Source organism: Canis lupus, chromosome 36 (assembly GCF_048164855.1).
Source record: "Canis lupus baileyi chromosome 36, mCanLup2.hap1, whole genome shotgun sequence".
Taxonomy (NCBI): domain Eukaryota; kingdom Metazoa; phylum Chordata; class Mammalia; order Carnivora; family Canidae; genus Canis; species Canis lupus.
In genome coordinates this window covers 2,237,932-2,253,492 of record NC_132873.1, presented here as the reverse complement: position 1 = coordinate 2,253,492, position 15,561 = coordinate 2,237,932, and the positions used below count along the sequence as shown (strand labels likewise).

Below are 15,561 nucleotides of genomic sequence, written 5' to 3'. Positions count from 1 at the left end.
TCCTTGACATAGCGATGCCCGGTGCTGATGTTCCAGTCCACACCCTCACACTATAGTTTAGTATAGGCTATATGACAGTATATGCTCTAATACCTTCCAACCATTCTTTACCCCTATTCTCTATGCCACCCAACCTCCATACTGCTGCCAGATTAATCCCTCAGATGTATGGATCTAAGTCATATCACTTACTTGCAAAACAAAAAACAAGAACAAAACAAAAAAAAACCCCACTTCAATATTTTCCCCGATTAGCTAAAATCCTTCTGGCATCCAGAACTCTAGCTGTAGCCGGGCGCGGTGGCGCGCGCCTGTAGTCCCAGCTACTCGGGAGGCTGAGGCAGGAGGATCGCTTGAGCCCAGGAGTTCTGGGCTGCAGTGCGCTATGCCGATCGGGTGTCCGCACTAAGTTCGGCATCAATATGGTGACCTCCCGGGAGCGGGGGACCACCAGGTTGCCTAAGGAGGGGTGAACTGGCCCAGGTCGGAAACGGAGCAGGTCAAAACTCCCGTGCTGATCAGAACTCTAGCTGTAGTCTTAAGCTTCCTCCTGACCTAGACCATGTTTCCCATTATACTTATCTTTGCTCATGCGGCCTGTCTTGCTTTCTGTCTCCACCTATTCCTTCTTTCAAATGCCCATCTGACTTCCCAGAAGCTCATTAATCCTCTCCCAGGTGCCCTCCGTTGCACTATTTCCCTCTTTGGAAACCTCAAGGCACTTCATTAATATAAAAGTTATACATAAGTATCCTATCCATAACAGTCTATGCTCCAATTTACCATTTTAGCTCTTTGTAACCTTTGAAGAAAAAAAATCAAGGACTCCTATACATGGCATAATCTGTTTCAGAGAACTGATTTTTATCCAGTTAATCTGTTTATGAAGGGAAGTTTCTAAGACTTCAGAAGGTAAAAAGATGTGCCACATCAGCTTTCAGATTGCTATTCACTTGGATGACCTCATCTTGAAAGAGAATGCTAGAAGAGCAAAGCGGTGAATGGGTTAGCAAAGGGACCGTTAAGGCAGGCAAGTTGGTGCTGTAGGAGCAGCACTGGGCAGCAGGAGCTTTGACACGCAGCTGGGCTCACTCGACCTGCCCAGTCCTGGTTCCTTCACTGTCAAACCAGGAAATTGTACCTGCTCAACTCCAAGATCCAGTTCTAAACTCCAGAGTTCTAGAAGGATAACACGTTTTCATTGGATCATTACTAATGAGAGATGTGGAAGAAAACGTAACTCTCTGCCATATTTAATCTCTCAATTTCATTTAAAAAAATAACCAAAAAATAAATAAATAATAAATAGCCTCACACATCTTCAACCTAAAAGGCCCATGTTTCAGGATTATTGCATTTTCAAAATAAGTCTTCAAGTTAAAAAAAAAAAAAAATCAAACCAATAAAGAAAATCTATGAGGACTAAGAAAAATCTAACAAAAACAAAAATATATCCTCCAACAAACTTCAAACCACTATATGTGCCAACTAACACTTTTAAAAAAATGTTTTGTTAGAAATTTAAGATGCCAAATAATTATAAAAACTTGTCAGGTAAGCAGTAGGAACAAGTGGTCAAATATTTCTTTCAAGTTGTTTCTGGGTCCCTAACAAAACAAACTCAGATTCAAACTCTAGGGATACGAAAAGCAAAAACTTCAGAACTCCTCACATGATGCAAAGCCAGGTGCGTTAGTAGTACATATACCCCATCCTGTTAGCCTAACTTAAACCCTCCAACACATTTTACTGCACTTGGGCTTTTATAGAGGATTCTCACTCTTCCTCAGTCAATCTTATGACTTCATTAACATGTGAAATCTCTCAGGATAATTTGTCAGGCTTTTTGCCTTAAAAGCTATAGACATGTAAAAAAAAAAAAAAAAAAAAAAGCTATAGACATGTAGCATTTGAGAAAATAATCAGTTTAGGTTCTCCAAGCTTCCAGTCTGAACTTCTGAGTTCAGAAGTCTCACCATAGCGCTGGTGGCTTGATGGTGCCAATTACTGAGGGCTACCACACCCAGCTGGAACAAAAGTATTTTGTGTAGTACTAGAAAGAGCTCTACAAGCATTTCTCTAAGATGCTGCAGGGAAAAGGAATGTTTTCTGGAAAATACTAAAAATTAAATGAAATGAAGTTCTATTTCCCACTTCCCCACCCTAAACTGAAAAACTATCAAAAAAAGAGCCCTGGACCCTTCATTACATTATCACTAACTCTGGTTTCAGCTGATCAGTCCTACCTTCTGATGCCTTGATCACATATCCGCCCTTCTTTTCACCAGGAGGTACATTAAGCAACTGCATAATTCTGTCCAGTAGCCCATGGATTATCTCAAACCCAGGATTCTTGTTGTAATAAACAGCACAGAGATGCCTGTAGTTTCTTGCACCTACATCTGAAAAAAATAAATGAATTGGCCACAAGGCCATAGTGACCATTACTTAAGAAAGTACTCTGGGGCTAAAAAGCATCTTTATGAAACTTAAGAGCTAGAGCAAATGCTTATCATATTGGGGGAAAAAAAGAGACCATTAAGCTCAAAAAGTCTAAATTAAATTATATTGTTTAAAGAACACACATAGGTTGGAAAACTGAAGTGAAGAAGGGAATAACTATCACTAAAGTTAGGAGAGTGATTACTCTAGGTAAAGAGTAGTGATATGATGGGGAAGAGCCTTACAAGAAGCTTTAGATACTGGCAATACTCTGTTAGTTTGGTCACAGTAATGTTTGCTTTACAGTCTTCTTAAACCATGTTACATTTATATTAGTACATATTGAGCTAAAGTTCTTCCATAGATTTATTCCCTTAGCCATTCCCATTGACAAAATATAAAAGGTCTCTTACCTTCCAGGTCACCAAATAAAACAAGGGTATTTTAAGAGACTATTAAAGTAATATAAAAGTGAGCACATAAATGGGGTGAAAAGGGAAACTAACAACCAATTATCTTAGTACCTATCATTCTATCTCTAATCTTATTTAATTTGCAAGACAAAAAGTAAAAGTGGGTTTTATTATCTCTATAAAATAGGACAGGAAAAAAAAATGGAGAAACAAAGGCTCAGAAAGATTTTGCCCAGCGTCAAGCCAACTGGTTAAAGCAAACTATAGTTACATAGCTAATAAGTTATAAAAGCAGAATTTGTCCAGTATTGACCGGCTCTACAACACATGTTCTTTCTACTAAACTCTGGAAATCTCTAAGTCTCTAAAGGATTTAGAGGAGAAAACCTCTAAAGAACTTAGGTGAAAACAATCTAAGAGCAAACTTAAGTATGGATATATACCTAATTAATATAGTCAAAGATGTATATTCTTGAACTGGTTTTGATAGGTCACCTACTTTAGTATTCTCAAGTGTTGTATTTTTGAAGTCCATTAACTATCCTTTCTAGGCATCAACAGGATTGTTAAACTCATGGAAAGTGTATTTGGAGTTAAATTTCTGACCCAACACACGTGAGAAATAATTGTTCTTGCCATGTAACATTTTAGTGCCTCCTGGGTTCAGGGCACTCCGCTCTAGGTATCCCTAGAGGGAGATGGTCAAAGCCTGCACAGGGCCTGCAGACTAAACCCTCAACAATTAATTTCTGAATAAATGACTAAAGCCTAGAAAGGGAGGTAAGCACACACACAAAACTATTAACCAGGTCCAGACCCAGACAGTGGGTCACATTTGAAGTCAGCCAGCTGATGCTGGAAAGGAAGTTCTGTATCACTGTCACTATCATTTCCATTTGCAAGGTGAAACCATCAGAAGAGATTTGGTATATCTAAATGCTCTAATTGAAGGTGTAAGAATAAAGGTTAATATTAAAACCAGGCAGGCATAAACCTCACTAAACCAACCACATGCATAAACTAAAATGAGGGGCTTGATTTCTCTGAAGGAACACACACGCTCGCGTATACACGCATACTCCCTGAAGGGAAAAAAATGAAATGAAACAGAACTAAATTATCCCTTTCATATTACTGACTTGCTCCTGGGTATCTTTGCCATGTGGTACCCATTTGTTGGTGTCACATGCTTCCACTTTAACACACAGACATGTATTCAAACTACTTTGTTGTTCCATTTTTGCTGGGAGAGAAGAGCCCAACAGTAATGCCAGCTTTCAGACAGCTTAGCAACATACTGGAAAGCTTTGTGCCTTGAAATACTTCTTTCCTGATCTCCAAACTACGTAAAACTTACCTTTCTGATAAAAGGAGCAACATCTGGTTTAAAGACTTAGAATTTAGAACTAGTTGATGGATGAACTTAAAATAAAAAAATATAGGACTTAAAATTATACTCTATTCAAGGAAGGTTTCAAGATGTTTGCATAACACACACACACACACACACACACACACACAAATGAGCTATGTATTTCTGGACTCGATTCTCCAATATTAAAGAAAAGCTGCAGGTTTTTAGGGCCTTGTAAGAAACTATTTAGGCTGCCCCTCCAACTCCCACCACTGATTGGCCATTTTTTCCACATTTCCCAAGTGTTACTACTCCCTCTAGACTTCCTTCCTCCCATCTTGCTGATATATCTCTTTTACTGTAGCCGAATTGAATTAAAGGAGGAAATAACCACATATTCAGTTCCACCCATTACTCCCTTGGAGAAACTGCTAGGTATAGTAAAATTCTCATTTCCTAGTATTTTGCACTGAGGGACCATATTACATCACAGGAAGTTCACTCACTGAATGCCACAAAGTAAGAACTATTTAAATTTCATGCCAAAATAAGGGTTTGTTGGAAATGCCTCAGTTCTTTAAAACTCAGTTAACAGACCTCTTGTGTCATGCCATCAAACAATCCTGCTTTTTAAATGGGCCTGCCAAGTATGTCAGCCTAAATTACCAATGTATTTTGCAGACTTCAAAGTACTGCCTGGAGAGGCTGATCTAAACCACCCAAAGGACAGAGGGGGGTGGCCAGCTACAAGTTTATAAGCTGAAAGAACACGCCAAATGATTTTTTAAAAGAGGAGAAAAAAAAAAAGAATGGTACATGATGTCCCTCAGTAAAGTAAAACTATTGCCTACAACTCAAATTTTTCAAATGGGCCCCTGCTTGGTGTAGATCCTCTTTCACTACTAAAGTACCCATGATAAGAAGCAAATTAAGGGTGTTAAGGTTATATTATTCTATATGGACAGCCTGGAAAAGGGCAGAGTCTTCAAGAAAACAACTCCATCTCTATTCTCATATTCACCTGAAGGCCTAAATATAGATGCCAGGAGAAAGGCTACTGAAAAACCAAAAAGGCTTCCACAGTAATCAGTGGCTGACAGCATGAGATTAGTAGTCTGTAGTCTGGCCAAGACTGAGAAAATAAAATGAAGCACCCTGATTTTTAATGCATTCTATCCAATCCATTTCTTTAATACTGGTGCCTAAGAGATTATAGCTAATGTGGCAAATTTTACATATTTCCCTAAGAATTTCAATGTAATATTAAATAATTCACAGTAGCTACAAGAATCCTGTAAAGACATACACCCTAAAAACTAATATGTGAAAAAAGGAACCTTTATACACTGGTTGGTGATAGGGCTGTAAGTTTGTAAAAAAAAAAAAAAAAAGGAAAAGAATTTAAGACAGCAAGCATTTAACGTGTTTACCTATGGAATGACCAATTCTATTTCTACAAATATAAATTAGTACAAGGGTACAAGGATATTCATTACAACAGACATGTTAGCAAAAACCTGGTAGCAACCTAAATATTCATAATAGTCTGGATTATAATGCAGCTACACAATGGAATATTACATAGCCATTAAAAAGAATGAGATGGACAGAAGGTTCATAGGGAAAAGGTAGGTACAGGACAGGTAAAGCATAACTCCCTCTGTGTGAACACTAGAAAGTATTTTTTTTTTTTTTTAAGATTTTATTGGAGAGAGAGAGAGAGAGAGGACAAAGCACAAGTGGGAGGCAGAGGCAGAAGCAGATTCCTCACTCAGCAGGAAGCTACACAAAGGGCTCAAGCCCAGGACCCTGAGATCATGACCAAAGCTGAGGGCAGACACTTAACCAACTGAGCCAGCCAGGCACCCCAACACTAGAAGTGTTTATCTGTTATCTACAGCTATACAGGGAAATGTAAAATAAATGGTTGTATGTGCATAGAAAATATCTGGCAACTAATTTTAAGAGAAGGATTAGGGAGAAGTTGGATACATGTACTTTAATATGAAAAGAACAGAATTACTCTTAATATATATCCATGAAAGTTTTAAAGGTGGCACAAATAAATTTTAAGAACATAAAACAAGAATGATCCCTTAAAATTTCTGTATTATAACACCAAAGTTTGTGTATTATAACACCAAAAAAACAAGGTTTTTTGTTTTTTATTTTGTAATGCTGAAAGCCAAGAAATTAATGTGTGGGGGGGAATCTATGACCTTCTCAATGCATGAAGGAAAAAGTTATAACCTTATGGGTTGGCTTTTAACATAAACCTGGAATGGATTTTTATCTATTAAAAAAATATGATATGCAATGCATGACAGAGCATATTATACTCACGTTTGCAGATTTTAACTATGTGGAACTAAATGTACTAAAATAACTTTCCATATTAAAAATGATATTATTTACAATTAAGATGCCATCATACAGGAGAATGATGCTACTTCAAGTATTGTTAACGTCAATGTTCCTTACACCCATATTTTTTGAATTATTAATTGGAAATTCTACATGCCAAAAATATGAAGTAGTAAAATTAAATTAATCCAGACTGATGACATAAGCTCTCCTCAGAAAACTGCATTCCACATGTGGATGCTAAATAATCTTCCATTATTTGATGGCTACAGAATTAATCGACAGTTTCTCAGAGCTTAAGCATTTCACAAGCTCACAATGAAAACACTTACTGGGCTCTTTATCAAGCAAAGAATTACGGAAAAAACTATAAAGATCTGGCCCTTATATTCAGTAGGTTATAATATACAACAGATCCATGAATGGTAGAAAGAGCAAACTGGAAGAACAAACCAAATCATAGAACAGTGAATTACTTATGTTCTATGCAGCCACGGTGGCCCAAGGAGGAAAAAGGAATTAGAATCTCATATATTGTGATTAACATTAAAAGATTTGATTTCCACATTTAAACAAGTCAGGGTAAGAAATAGATCACTCTGATTTAGAAAAACCTCAGGAAGGGGGTGCCTGGGTGGCTCAGTGGGGTTAAGCATCTGACTCTTGATTTTGGCTCAGGTCATGATCTCAGGGTGGTGGGACTGACTCCACACTGGGCTCTGTGCTTAGCGGGGAGCTCTCCCTCTGCCCCTTCCCCTGCTCCTGTGCGTGTGCTCCCTCCTGCCCTCCAATAAATAAATTTTTAAGAAAAAAAAGCTTCAGGAAGAATGTGACATTTTAGAAACTACCGGAACAATCTGAGGGGCAGATAAAATGCAGCTTGTACCAGACTGTAGCAATGCTTTGGAGACAGCAGGAATGGTCTGCACAGGAAGCAAAGGCTTGGAGTGAGAATGCTTGCTAAGGCAAGTGAGGGAACTGTAGCCTTCCACGTCATCAAGGGCCTGTAACCTACTACTCCATCCGCTAGAATACGAAAACTCAAAGTCTTCGAGTAGTTCACACTAAAGTGCGTGGCGATTTGACTACCACGATTCTCTACAGATGTCGGTCAAACTGACAACTGGACGACTCTATCATGCTACCTTTAAATGACCTTATACCCTTTACAAAGCCAAACTAAGTTCTCTTTCTGAAGCTATGGTCCCTTTTAACCTTGGGGTCAACCCAGTGATGTGTTCTCTTCTGCCATCCCAGGGAGCTTCTAGGCATGCTGGCAGTCTCAGGGACCATCAGGAAATAAACCGTGGAGGCAGGATTCAATGTGCTTTTAATATTAAAAAGCCAGAATGTTGGACTTTGCAAAATATAGTTGCTTTTCTGGGCACACAGATTAGCAATTTATAAGTAGGTCCTTTGCTCCTCTAAAGTAATTTACTATTTTGTTTATAGTTTAGTTATTCTTGACATCCAATGAAAGGATGGACAACTGAAACCAATCAATAACTCACACAGCAGCCTTATTTGATAGCTCCAAGGTTGCTTCTATTGACTTCCGTTATAAAGCTGAAAATTTACCCCACGGCAGAGTCCGCATTTAACTTCTTGTTCCAAAGACACATGCCACCCTGCCCAAAAGGTATAAATCAGCTTAGTTGCCAGAGTCATGACTAATTTTTAACAACACTGCAGCAACTTTGGATCTTACAGCTCAACAAATGCAGTGACTGGCTCAGCCTCAAAGAATTGGAATGTGTCGGACTTCAAGTGGAAGTCTTAATATCTGAGAAGTGTGCCTGACTTAGTTGCTAAAGAGGCTGCTGGCCTGACAGTCTCAGACATGGACAGTCAACCAAAAAGTCCACCAGAGCATAAGAAACTGTCTGATGAGGTCAAGCATGAAAACAGGAGCTAGGAGGCTTTCATTTACACTTACAGGAATGTAAATCAAAATTTGTGAGAGGCATATTGAAATCCAGCATAGATTCCTTTTTTGTTTCCATTGTGGAAGATACGCCTGCTTACACAAAACTGACAGGAGGCTGAGAGCCGGGATTTTCCTTAATGTTAGAGAACAAGTCAGTGGCAATTGTCACTCCTGTGTGCTATCAGGGAACCCACCTATAAAAACCCATTTACCAGTCCGTCTTCCTCAAGACGGGAAACTCTTTCTCTTATATTCCAACCAGACCCTAGCAAAGAAAACAAAAACAAAAACAAACAAACAGACTTTTTTGCCAGTACAATGAATGAGAGTGCCCTGCTCACCCTTGCCACACATTTCTCCCCTTCTGAACCAGCACTTTGGGTATGGCCCCCACTAATGAAAATCTAGGATGTTATACATTACTGGAAATCTATCATTTCACTTAATGGTCTAGATTTTTCTTTTTCAAAACAGTTTGAATATTTAGGAGGAAATGGCTAATATAAAATCCAACAGAGGGGCGGCCCAGGGGGCTCAGTGGTTTAGCGCCACCTTTGGTCCAGGGCCTGACCCTGGAGACCCGGGATCAAGTCCCACGTTGGGCTCCCTGCATGAAGCCTGCTTCTCCCTTTGCCTGTGTCTCTGCCTCTCTCTGTGTGTGTGTCTCTCATGAATAAATAAATAAAATCTTAAAAAAAAAAAAAAATCCAACAGAAAAATGCTTACTGGTTTGAAAGGCAGTGAAATATATGTGCTCAATTCATTCATTCAGGAGAAGTAGGTAATGAATGACTAAAAACATAACATTCCTGTTTTTAGTAAATTGCCCTATCAGTATATTTTGGTTTTGAAACCCTAAAAAAGATAAGAAGTCAGTTAAATCAAAATTTAGGATAAAAATGAGCTCCAAGTGCCTCATTTTTAGTGTCCGCAAGGGGACATTAACCCTTTAATGGCCAGAAGTTTCCAAATCATTCTCGCAGAAAATTACCATAGACCAGGATGCTACGTATCCAGCCCTAGGGACTGCTGACACTCTAGCAGTAAAAAAAGACCTGAAACAGTGCTTATAACATGGCTAGAACTTTTAAAAATGCAATTTCATTTAATCCTTACAAAAAAATCTAGTTAGTGCTATTGTCATCCTCATTGCAACAGATGAGAAAACAGGCACACAGAAATTAAATAAACTCTCGAAAGTTAAGCAGCTCATTAGTGGCAGAACCATGACTCAAAACCAAGTACTCGTGCTGGCTGTACAGTCTTAAGTAAATCCATGTGTTATGCTGCCTTTCCTACAGAATCCTCTATACATAGTGTACACACTGAATGACAAGTAGGGAGTCCACTTGTACATATGTAGAATAATCCATCAGAAAAGCTATTTGTTATGACATAAAATCCAGGTCTACCTAAAGAGAGAAAACACCCCAAAGCAATCTTAGGTTTTTAAGATGGTAAACTTACTGAGCACACTGACCTCTTCTCATTCCTCAAATTTTACTAACAGGATAGAAAATTTTAAAGAAAATAAACCATAAGTACAAGACAACAGGCAAAAATGATGTCAGATAAAAATGTTCCCATGGGGAAAACAGTGGAATAATCACAACTAAAAACCCAAATAAGATAGGTCTGCTACAGAGACGAAAACTATTCCTTCTGATGAAACAAAGTGCAGAAGTGGAAATCTGAGTTAAAAAGTATACAGAGTAGGGATCCCTGGGTGGCGCAGCGGTTTGGCACCTGCCTTTGGCCCAGGGCGCGATCCTGGAGACCCGGGATCAAATCCCACGTTGGGCTCCCGGTGCATGGAGCCTGCTTCTCCCTCTGCCTGTGTCTCTGCCTCTCTCTCTCTCTCTCTCTCTCTCTCTGTGACTATCATAAATAAATAAAAATTTAAAAAAAAAGTATACAGAGTAGGTTTCTGGGGTTATCACCAGGATGACTTACTAAACGACGGCCTACAGCACCTGTGCAGCACAACAGTTTGCTCTCAACAGGCGAGGCTATCTACAAGCATGGGTCTCGGGGCAGAGTGGAGTCTATGTCTGGGCCTTCCCAAAAGACACATGATAGAAAAAACAGTGAAGATATCCCTACCAAGGACTTCAATATAGTCAAGTGCTGCGCACTTACAGTGAAAATTTCCTATGGTAATCATGGGGACCCCAGCTTGCTCCTCACCCTCCAGACTCTGAGCTGCTTGCTTGTAAGCATGCCCAGCCCTGCAGAGCCCTGTAGGGAGCCCTTGCCATTAGGAAGGAGGCTTACTACAGAAATAGTACAATAATACTTCTGAGGAAACAGACTCATTTTGTTTACCTAAAAACACCTGGAGATTGAATGTGAGGGGATGGAGAAACATTTATTATGCAATGGATGTTACAAAAGCAAGCCGGAGTAGCCATACTTATATCAGACAAACTAGATTTTAAACCAAAGAGTGTAACAAGAGGGGAGGAAGAGCATTATATCATGATAAAGGGGTCTATCCAACAAGAAGATCTAACAATTATAAATATATCCCCAACTTGGGAACACCAAAACATAAAACTTTTGAGGAAACTCAGTATAATTAACCCTACCCTGTATTTGTAAATATGCCTGGATCACCAAGGATCAAAACCTACAATTCAAAGAGCTAAGATAAAAGGAAAGGAGTCGAAGTTAACAGAAAAATTTGACACTAAAATTCTAACAAGTTCTTAGTTATCTGTACCAATGGAGGATTTGAAGAACAAGAACACTCAGAACTACTTATAGCTGGCCCTATGAATGTTTTCTGATTTCTACCACAGACTGGCTACCCAGAGAAGATTCCACGTAGATGGATAGTAAAATAAACTTTTATTCTCTAAGGATATATGCACAGAGACCAAATTCTGGCCCTATCTCTAAGTCCAAAATTTATGCAGCCTCGGGCAAATTACTACTGGTCTTAGTTTTCCTATATATTAGGTAGGGACAATGTCTTTTGATCCTATCTGCCTCAAAAAGATAGATTAACAAAAGAAAAATGGTATATTTTTAAAAATTCTTGAAAATTATAAAGCACCATACAAATGCAAGGCGATGCTGTTAACTGAAGACAAGGCTGCATCCTGGGGAGCAAATGGAATCCAGCTTTAGCTGAAAAGTTTGCTATGGAAGGTCCACATATAGTCAAGTGGCATGGCTCTATTACCTAAGATAGGCTCATTTACAGTCCATAGTTGTTGACTACTCGGGGTAGTCAGAATAATGCCATATTATCTTCTTCAGGAGAAGCTGAGAAAAAGGCCTTTGCTGTTGACAACTGATAAAGAACACACTCCGAATTTTGCACTCTGGAGTAAAACTCCTGAATAAACATGGTTAGGACTTAGAGAGTTCAATCCAAGGAACCAGAGAAATACTGCCAGGAATTCAGTCTTTTGATGGTACTGCTCACCAAGAAATGATCTCATATGCAGCTCCAAACAGACTTCTGTAAGTCTGACAGACAGCTCTGGCAATCCGGTTTAAGTACTACTCTAAATATACGTCTATTAAAGAACCTCAGAGTTCCAAATGGTGGGCCAAGCAACAAGTCCAGCCTGTAGTCAAGACAAAACCTGGTAAAACACATTTACAATAACTAGTACAAGAGTGATGGTGAATAGCCACTGCTAAACTGGAATGACAAGATATCTAATACTTAAAAATGATATGCGCATAAACCTCAAGATAGAAGAAAATGTTTCATCATACTTCGAGTTTTTTTTGTTTTTTTTTTTTTTAATTTTATTTATTTGACAGAGAGAGCAAGCACAAGCAGGAGGCATGGCAGAGGGAAAGGGAGAAGCAGGCTCCTTGCAGAGCAGGGAGTCAGACATGGGGCTCAAACCCAGGACCCTGGGATCATGACCTAAGCTGAAGGCAGACACTTAACCTACTGAGCCACCTAGGTGCCCAAGTTGAGGTTTTAACAGGGTTCTTCATAAATGTTAAGTTCTTTAAGATTTGTTTTCCACTAAAAGAAGAGAGAGCAACCAAATATCTCAATATCTTGCTTGGATGGATTTGTATCAATCATGAAATCTAAATTTATGAAACAATTGGGAAAATTTAAACACCAAGTGAATGGGTTATTATTATTATTTTTTAAAGATTTTATTTATTTATGAGACAGAGAGAGAGAGAGAGTCAGAGACACAGGCAAAGGGAGAAGCAGGCTCCATGCACGGAGCCTGATGTGGGACACGATCCCGGGACTCCAGGATCAAACCCTGGGCTGAAGGCAGCACTAAACTGCCGAGCCACCCAGGCTGCTGGATGGGTTATTTTTAAGAAACAAAAGTGGTATCTTTTATCTTTAAATACACATATCTTTTGGAAATACATAATAAAGTGTCTGCTGGTGAAATGGTAAGATGTCTAGGAATTACATCAAAACAACACGGGGAAGTAGGCTGGAGTATAGATGAAAGAAGACTGGCCATGTGCCAATAAAACTGCTAAAGGTAGGTACTGGATTCATGGGGGTGATTATACTATTCACTTTTGTACAGAGGTGAAATTCTCACAATAAATTGCTTTAAGTGTACAAATGAAAGGTGACTCATTCTTACCTCTGCTAGAATCTTTGACTACAATGTCAGAGATTTCAAACAGCTTCAGAGGAAGGGGCATCTTCCGATTTGCAGCGATGGTCTTTAGGAGGCCAGGAAGAAGGGTAGTGCGTGCCACCTACAGGAGAAGACACGAAATTGCACTGACCAAATAACCCAAGCGGACTTGGTTCTAAGACAAGGCCAAAAGAATTCAGCTTCACAGTAATAGGACTCCTTTGGAAAATGCAATGTATAAATATCCAAATCATTTATAATTTTCAATTCCAAGACAAAAGAAAACTGAAAATACCCTGGCTTCCAAAGTTACAAAATGAAAAATCATAAAATGTGATCAAAAACTGAGAAAATATTATAAATACAGTGCCAGTAGCTAGGATCAGTTATCTTGGCATCATCTTTTAAATTAAAAGTTAGCTTTTAAGATTGCAAATATATAAATTTTCATATCCTGTTTTATCTTATAAATTAAAGGAGATTATAAGAAATACAAGCATTCAAATAGATTAAATATAAATTAATCAAATCCTTAAAAACCATGACCAGGGAAAATGTAAATGCAATTAAAATATAACAATGAGAAAAGAGAACACAAATATGTAAGCACTAAAGAAATAAGGCAGCCACTAAGGGCAAGCTGTGCCTATGGTGTTCAGCTTAGTACCCAAAGAAATATACTTCTAAAAACAAAAAGAAAAAAGAAAAAAAGAAAAACCTTCCCTGCTTCTGTCTTAAATAAATTTCTCACTCTAAGCTACAGGAGATAAGTCAGCTTTCAACACACCATGTTCCCAGAAGAGATTTATGAGCAGTGATAAGGCATCATCGTTAAGATCCTGGGCTCATAGCAGACACCAGCACCACTACACCCTTTGCCCAGACTACTCCATGAGCTTAAGCTGGTGTCCCTGCTTCCACTCCTGGCATCTTATGGCCTGTTTTCCACACAGTGATCCTTTAAAGCCTACATCAGATCATGAAACTCCATGCTCAAAAATCCAACAGCTTTCCATCAAATTCTGAATAAAATCCATGCCCTGCATTAGGTCCTACCTGAATCTGGCCCTGGCTACCTTTCCACCCTCCATACCTGCTGCTCCCCACAGGCTTACAGTGTTTCAGCCACGCTCTGCAAAGCAGCGTTCCACCTCAGACCTACACACCCCCTCCCTTCTATAGCATACATTCTTCACCTGGATTCACATGTGGTGGTCTTACTTTCTTCAGGTTTCTGGCCAATAGGTCCCCACAGAAGGCTGCTCTGACCACCTAGGCTAAAACAGCAGCCCTTCCTAGATCATACAGGCATAACAGGAAGCCCCTACACAGACACTCTGGTAGAATGTGTGTCTATGGAAAGAGAACACCTTTCCGATCTGGTCCCTCTACCACCTGCTGCTACTGGTCTTCAACTCTATTATTTCGTAAATAACACTCCCATTCACAGCTGGAGAGAAAGTGCTCAAACCACTTATACAAATGAAACTACAATGTTAAAAGAAGGCTTAACTTACTGGAATATAAATAAGCTATCTTAGTAAATAGGTTTTCCTAGTGTTCCCCACCCCCCCCCCCACATTTGATAAATCAGCCTTACTTGCTTGTTTAAAAACTCACAGCAATACAAAAAATTACATCTGAATCCAATCATGATTCTAGATCTACCCACCAATTTACTATAAACATCGGGGACCACTGGAATGTATTTAACAAAATCCTAACTGTAGGAACTACAAGACAAATGACTCAGTTTCTTCAATGAAGAAAGCACAAAGAAGACAGACACACAGATAGAAGGGACAATCTGTAGATTAAAAGAGACTTAAGCACATCAATTTTGACTTGGGATTCAAATGAAGTTCATACAAACTATTTAAAAAATTGAGATAACCGGGAAAATTTGAACAATGACTGGACATTTAAGAATATTAAGGAATACTACTGCTAATTTGGGGGAATGTGATAATATTCTATATTTTTTATCATTATAATAAAAATTTGTATCTTTTAACTGACATTTTTCTTTTCATCCATTCTCTAACATATCTGTCAGAAAATAGCCCCAAATTAAGAATTATGCAAAAGAAAGAATGGGCTTAGGCAATAAACTGAGTTACAAGCCCATAAACAACCTTACGTTTAACCATAAATAAACAGAAACCTGTTAGCCACATTAGTAATGGTAGGACATACCTACTAGAAAAGCAGGAGGGAAATACAGAATCTGTCTAGTCTAAAAGATGGGCTCATCTAACGATTTTATGCAAAAGTATTGATTCTGAAAGTGTATTAAACTATAGCTATTTATAGTATATTTAATGTGTTTCTGATTTTCCTTCCACTTGGATATAACAGAATACAGGATGTAAACCCTACAGAACATTACCACATTTTAAGAACTCTATCAGGCTTGATAAATGAAACTGGGTAAAAAAGGAAAATTTGGAATCAACTCAAAAATTCAGTAAG

The 15,561-nt window shown here is 38.7% G+C and overlaps 1 protein-coding gene across 3 annotated transcripts in view; it reads right to left on the bottom strand.

Annotated features, from left to right (window-relative positions):
* Positions 1–15,561, bottom strand: part of FARSB (phenylalanyl-tRNA synthetase subunit beta) — a 70,557-nt gene that overhangs the window by 20,206 nt on the left and 34,790 nt on the right. For 2 of the 3 annotated variants that reach the window (XM_072812758.1, XM_072812760.1), the window contains 2 exons: positions 13,093–13,210; positions 2,247–2,402 (listed from right to left, as the gene is read on the bottom strand). In XM_072812758.1, the coding sequence (XP_072668859.1) occupies positions 2,247–2,402; positions 13,093–13,210 (274 nt within the window). The remainder of the gene's footprint in view (positions 1–2,246; positions 2,403–13,092; positions 13,211–15,561) is intronic. The other variant, XM_072812759.1, reaches the window with a different exon arrangement.